The sequence below is a fragment of the Otolemur garnettii genome, unplaced genomic scaffold (assembly GCF_000181295.1).
Source record: "Otolemur garnettii isolate 467f Iridium unplaced genomic scaffold, OtoGar3 scaffold00014, whole genome shotgun sequence".
NCBI lineage: Eukaryota > Metazoa > Chordata > Mammalia > Primates > Galagidae > Otolemur > Otolemur garnettii.
This window is the reverse complement of record NW_003852409.1, coordinates 8,819,799-8,826,824: the sequence shown is the minus strand read 5'-3', so window position 1 is coordinate 8,826,824 and position 7,026 is coordinate 8,819,799. Positions and strand designations below refer to the sequence as shown.

Here is a 7,026-nt window from a genome sequence, read left to right as displayed (position 1 = left end):
GTTATTAAAGGAAAGAAAAATCCTTGAAGGCTGGAGAATTTGGGATTATTTTAGGTAATCCAAAATTATTTTTTGGATCCTCATAATTTTTTGCCTCAAAAATATTAGTGGAGGTGGGGTGGCTAAGAAATACTTTAGTTAAAACTATATGATTGTGATAAAATTTCAAGTCAAATTAGTTTTTTATAAAAAGGTAATAATTAACTCACATAATTTTTTTTAGTTTTAGTTATATTATTTTTTATGATAATTGTGAAACAGTTGACATAGTTGAATCAGAGTAAAAATAACAGCCTCAGACACTCTCTATCTTCCCCTGTAAACTCTCCTTTTGCATTTTTAGTTAGGCTGTTTCCATATACAGGTAAAGATTGGCTCTAGGATTGTATCCTATCCGTTTAGCAACTTTTAGTAGAAACATTGTCTCTTGTCTCATACTATGACAGCGTTCTTGGATTGAGTTTGATTAACTTGACCTGGGTCACTTGCCAAACTACCATAGCTAGAGGGATTTACTTTTTTTATTGGCTATTACTTTGTTCAATGCTTACCACTATTTCCAGAAAGTTGGATTAGACCCATCTAATATCACACAGACTCAGAGGGACAGACTGTTAAATTATAGAAAGAAATGTATGTATTCTTTTACTAGAAGAAGGAATACTTGACAAGAAAAACATAAATGTTCAACTCAAAATAACCAATAAAGGAGAATGAGAAGACAGAAGGAAGGAAGAGAAAGGAAGTAGATAAAGGAAGGAGGAGGAGTGTGAAATCAACCCAAGTGCCCATTAATCCATGAATGGATTAATAAACTGTGGTATATGTACCATCTGGAATATTATGCAGCCTTAAACAAAGATGGAGACTTTACATCTTTTGTATTAACCTGGATAGAGTTGGAGAACATTCTCTTTAGTAAAATATCACAAGAATGGAAAAGCAAGTATCTAATGTGTTCAATATTAATATGAAGTTAGTAGATGAATCAATACATGTCCACACAAGAGAAAAACTCAATTTAATTAAAGTTGGGGAAAAGGGGGAGGAGTCAGGGGAATTGGTGTACCTCATGGGTCCATGGAAGGGTAAATGGCACACCTTCTGGGTGAGGGGCACAACTACAACAGAGACCTTATGTAACAAATGCAAATGTTGTAACCTAACCATTTGTACTCTCATAGTAATCTGAAATTTAAAGAAAAAGAAGGGAGGAAGGGAATGGGCAAGAAGGGGGAGGAAATGGAAGAGAGAAGAGGGAGAGAACAGCAAAGGCAGAAGAGAAAGAGATAGGAAGAGAGGGGAGAGCAGGGAACCAGGAGCAGAGAGATTCATCTTGATGAAAAGCCATATGCTCTATATGGGATCATTTATCAGAGCTAGAAACTCTGCAGACACAACACTATTTAGAAAGTTTATGTGGTGATTCTATGTTGAAAAGAATGGGAGTCCCATATTTGTGTCTCTTGATACTGGGTTTTGTGACTTTCTCTGTGAATACAAAACACCTGATTTGATCCCATGTTGATCATATCACATGCTTCAAGGCCTTTCATATTTTCCCTAAATGTAAGTGTCTGCTCAGTACTTTCTTCATAGCTTCTTTTACCTCCTTATTCCTCAAGCTGTAGATAATAGGGTTCAACATTGGGGTTACAACTCCATAAGACAGTGCAATGATCTCATCAGATACTTTTGTGTACTTTGACTTGGGCTTCATGTACATAAAAAGAGCTGAACCATAGAATAAGATGACCACAGTCAGGTGGGCTGAACAGGTAGAAAAGGCCTTCTTTCTCCCCTCAGCAGAATTAATTCTCAGTATAGATGAGAGAATGAACACATAGGAGACAAAAATTAACAGTAGAGGAATAACCAATATGACAATACCTGCCACTGCCATGATAAGCACATTCATGGAGATATCTGAACATATAAGTTTAAGAAGAGCCAGAATCTCACAGGTTATATGATCAATGACATTATTTCCACAGAAAGGCAACACCATTGTCAGGACTGTTTGAACTAAGGAGATCAGACAGCCTATGATCCAAGACCACGCAGCCATTTGAATATATAATACCTTGTTCATGATGATGGGATACCTCAGTGGGTTGCAGATGGCTACATACCGGTCATAGGCCATCACAGCCAGGAGGACACACTCAGTGCATCCCAAGCTAAGAGAGATAACCATTTGGAGAGCGCAGCCAATGAAGGAGATAGATTTTCTCTCAGACATAAACATAACAAGCATTTGGGGAATGGTTGATGATGTGTAGCAGATATCCAAGAATGAGAGGTTTCCAAGGAAGAAGTACATGGGAGTGTGGAGGCGAGAATCTAATATGCTGACAATAATAAGGAGGCTATTTCCCAAGAGGATTATTAGGTACATGATGAGACAGAGCACAAACAGACAAAGCTGGAGCTCTGGGTATTGGGAAAGCCCCACCAGAAAGAATTCAGTTGCGGCAGAGTAATTTCCAGTCTCCATGTGTCCATGTCACCTGCAGAGTTTATGAGAGGACATGACTCAGAGTAATTTGAATTTTTGATGTATAAATTCATATCAGTTTTACCTCTGTGGTTTTGATTTATTCTTTGAACAGCCCCCCAAATCAGTAACAGCAGGGATATTGTGTTAATTTTACTAATGTAAAGAAGGCACTGGAAGGTCAATTCTACTTAGAATTACACAATAGCTGTTTTGGGAAGTGTCTTGGGAAGTTGTTTTGGGAAGTGTCAGGCCTCTAATTACATAAAATATAGGGATAAACTACTTTCAGTTGTAGATACATGAGGAATTCTTTATGAATAAATATTTTGAAATAGTATTTTATTCTAATAAAGTGGGATCTAATTTAAAGTATCACATAGACTTAGCAGCATGTCACTTATCTTTAGTATGACTATTTTGAGCTACTTAACTTTTGGAGACGCAACTAGCTAAGCTACTAGTGTCAGCTACAAAAATGGGGGAAAACTATGACTCTTAGACAGTTTACTGTGAGAATTAAGTTAGACAAAATTCATTAGGTGTCTGGCATAGTAGGTAGCTCTAACATCATCTAAAATATGTATGTGGGAGTGCAATATGATTTAGTATAACAATATTAAGTGTATATATGTATTCATAAATATTATATATTATAATTTTAAAGTCTACCTGATTGTCTCAAAAAGAAAGAAAATTGATTTGATTTTGTTTTCTCATAAATTTTAGGGCAAGGGATTTGACATTTTGGCCCATAATTTATGGACCATGAACAGTTTCTGATCTAAGGTGAATATCTAACTAGTTAAGAGTCTGGAAATTATTGAAGTTTGGTTCCCAGCACCTTCCAGGCATCAAGGAGACTGGGCTGTCATTGGGTAAAGCTTTATTCAAGGCCTAGAATTCACCGTTCTTTAATATAAATCACTGAGTACTACCTTTCTTCCTAAGCTTTGCAAGTGAAGAGTGCATCCTTAGGTTTTCCATATTATTTTTATTTGTGGTCATGTAGCTCTCATATGTGGCTGAACTGATGGCTAATTTTTATTGAGTACTTTGTTTTAGGTACATTACACTATTATAAGTTCATTTAATATATTAATTCATTTAATCTTTAGTGCAACTCTATGACTCATACAATTTTTTTTGACTACCATTAAGTGGGAGAAAACAGAGACAAAGAAAAGTTTAAATAACTTTTACAAGGTCACAGAGATAATAAATGTTAAATCTAGAATTCAACATCTAGTCACTTGGCTCCTGAAATGGCTCTATTACTTTCTATATCAGACTATCTCATAGATTCCTGTACCAACTCTAAAGAGAATATTATAAAATGTTTATTCTTGTGTTAAATTTATATAAGAATAATCATTTGTTTTATGTCTTATCATAGTGATGTGTATGATAGAAAACTCTGAAGGCTGGATCATAGTCTCCTTTTTCTTTGGAATGTGATCTTAGTTTTTTACATGTACCAAACAATCCCACAATTGTGAGAATAGCATAATCAAGAATAACATGAGAACTCTCGCCCTTACATTTGCCTCTGACAATCATGCACCTGGAATCCTTCAGTCTTTATCTTTACTCTGCAAATTGGCATACACTTCAGGGTCTTTAATTGTTCTAACTCTTGCCTCTTCCATTGCAACTAACTTTTTGCTAAGCTGTGCCTACCTATAATTTTAGCCCCACATCCTTAAAAACTCAGTTCCTCCAGTTGTTTGATTATTTATCCTGTTAAGGTGACCAAACATGATTATTGATTTATTATATAAAGGATTATGTCTTTTGCTTTGTTATACTATCACTGTTTTTTTTTTTTTGAGACAGAGCCTCAAGCTATCCCCCTGGGTAGAGTGCTGTGGCATCACAGCTCATAGCAACCTCCAACTCCTGGGCTCAAGCAAGTCTGCTGCCTCAGCCTCCCAAGTAGCTGGGACCACAGGTGCCCGCCACAACGCCTGGCTGTTTTTTGGTTGCAGCTGTCATTGTTGTTTTGGTGGGCCCGGGCTGGATTTGAACCCACCACCTTAGGTATATGTGGCTGGTGCCTTAGTCACTTGAGCCACAGGCGCCAAGCCACTATCACTGTTAATAGTCTTATTCCCTGGGTTATTGTAGAAGAATGAAAACATTTCTTGAAGATCAGCTACACATTTTCTCTGGCATTTTTGTATTCAAAGAGCTAGAAGACATGGGATGAGGGGCTTACTCATTTGCTGGTCATAGGTGACAGCACTCTTATCTTCCAATAAGGGACAGGACAGGAAAAGTATTCTCTCTCCATTCCTTTTCCATATAATTTCTCTTCTTCTTAGAGAATATCATCTGGAAGGTGATTTTGATAAAGTTAAAGAGATGATTGTACCAATATTTTAGTATAATGAAAAATATTCCCTTCTTTCTAAACCCTCCTTTCCTGTTTATAGTCACATTGGTACATGGACTTATTTCCACAAAGGAATCCATTATAATCATATTCATCATGATTTATAATTGAAATTCTACTCATCTCTCCCCAAATCTCTTTAATTTGTTGGAAGACAGTTGTGAAAGAGGAGTAGCAGATAGCCATTCTAGAGAATGAGGAAGAGGAGGAGAAGGAAAAGAAGCCAAATTTTAGTCTTAGAGAAAGTACACTAAACTTAACACTTGTATAATAGGAGTGAAGTTATTGAGGAGAAAGGGATGAAGGAGGTGTGACTATATTTGGCTCTGTTTAAAAAAGGTTCCAAGTGAGAGAAGATATTTTTCCATAATGAAGGGCAAATGAAAGAAAGCAAAAGTAACGACTTCACCAAAACACTTAAAGCATCGCGAAAAGCCTCTCAACTCCCTCAATTTCCTTTCTTCTCCTACTTTTGCCATTTCTCTTCCCATGACAGTGTCAAGAAAGGAGTACTGAGTGTATTTGCTCTTTAATAACCTCGTCAGAATCCCCACATAAGACACACAGATAGAGAAATACATTCTGAGGAAATACAATGTTCTTACTAGGAAGCCCAGCGAAAGTCCTCTACCCCATGCTCCAACAACATTGTCAGCCTTCGGTCCCACTAATGAAGAAATTCCAAAGCCACTACTGATAATCCCAATTCTCTGCAATGACTACATGGGGTTTCTTTTAGCCTCCGCCAAATACTCTTTCATCTTCATCCATTTGTACATGTTATTTTTTTAAGCTGAAGGAGCTTCTTCCAACTTACATGTTATCTTTTCTAAGAAACATCCTCACTTCTTGGTCTGAGTAGGATGCCTCTAGTACATGTTTTCTGAGCTCATAGCATTCTTCATTTACTCATTTGTTCAATACATACCTTGCCATATATACTGTGAAACATAATAGGGCTTCATTGTGAATACTAGTCTCTCAAAATGGACAGTTATTTAACACTTTGAAGAAACAAACAATGTGCTATATAACATGTTCCCATGTGAAAGATGTTATGGAATACTTTGTAGATTATTTTATCAAACTAAAATAGCCCTTTTACCCAAAACTATCAACTATCCTATTAATAAAATATATATCCAAAGAACAGATAGTACATTCAAATTGTATGCTAAAATGATGTCAGTTATTTTAATTAACTAAACCGTTGTGATACATAGCGAAAATTATTGCTTGGAAATCTATCAGTATAATATATACTGCACTGCTAGTGGGAATGCAAACTAATATGTTCTTTTTGGAAAGATGTTTGGAGATCTCTTAGGGATCAAATAGACCTGCCATTTGATCCTGCAATTCCTCTACTAGGTATATATTCAGAAGACCAAAAATCACTTGATAACAAAGATATTTGCACCAGAATGTTTATTGTAGACCAATTCATAATTGCTAAGTCATGGAAGAAGCCCAAGTGCCCATTAACCCATGGATGAATTAATAAACTATGGTATATGTACCATCTGGAATATTATGCAGCCTTAAACAAAGATGAAGACTTTACCTCTTATGTTTACATGGATGGAGCTAGAACATATTCTTCTTAGCAAAGTATCTCAAGAATGGAAGAAAAAGTATCCAATGTACTCAGCCCTAGCATGAAACCAATTTATAAGCACCCACGCTTCCATGTGAAAGCTATAACCCAACTACAGCCCAAGATGAAGGGGAAAGAGGAGGGGGAGGGGAGGGGAGGGGAGAGGATGGGTGGAGGGAGGGTAACTGGTGGGACCACACTAATGGTGCATTTTACAAGGGTACATGTTAAATCTACTAGGTGTAGAATGAAAGTATTTCAAATTATATATAAAACCAGCACATTGTACTCCATAATTTCATTAATGTACACAGCTATGATTTAATAAAAGAAAATACGTAAAACAAATAGATAACATTTAAAAATGTGTTATTAATATTTTCCTCGAATTATCTGATCCAACAATAGACTAAAAAATGGAAATACGTGACATTGCATGTACTATCACATTTCAAATTCTATTATGCTTCAACAGTTGCTGTAAGTTTGTATTCTAGGATTCTGACATTCTGGAATATGATGGTCATGGCATATATG

At 36.2% G+C, this 7,026-nt stretch overlaps 1 protein-coding gene across 1 annotated transcript; it reads right to left on the bottom strand.

Moving 5' to 3' along the window:
* Positions 1 to 1,552: 1,552 nt before the first annotated feature.
* LOC100963799 (olfactory receptor 13D1) lies at positions 1,553 to 2,497 on the bottom strand. Its single transcript, XM_023510621.1, has 2 exons — positions 1,963 to 2,497; positions 1,553 to 1,770 (listed from the first exon to the last, which is right to left on the bottom strand). Exons 1-2 carry the CDS (start codon positions 2,495 to 2,497, stop codon positions 1,553 to 1,555), a joined length of 753 nt encoding a protein of 250 aa, XP_023366389.1.
* Positions 2,498 to 7,026: the final 4,529 nt, after the last annotated feature.

Coding starts and splice junctions, on each gene's coding strand:
- LOC100963799 (XM_023510621.1), bottom strand. CDS start 2,497: ATGGAGACTGGAAATTACTCTGCCGCAACTGAATTCTTTCTGGTGGGG. Junction 1,771..1,962: donor TGTCATTGATCATATAACCT/GTGAGATTCTGG, acceptor CTACCTGTTCAG/CCCACCTGACTGTGGTCATC.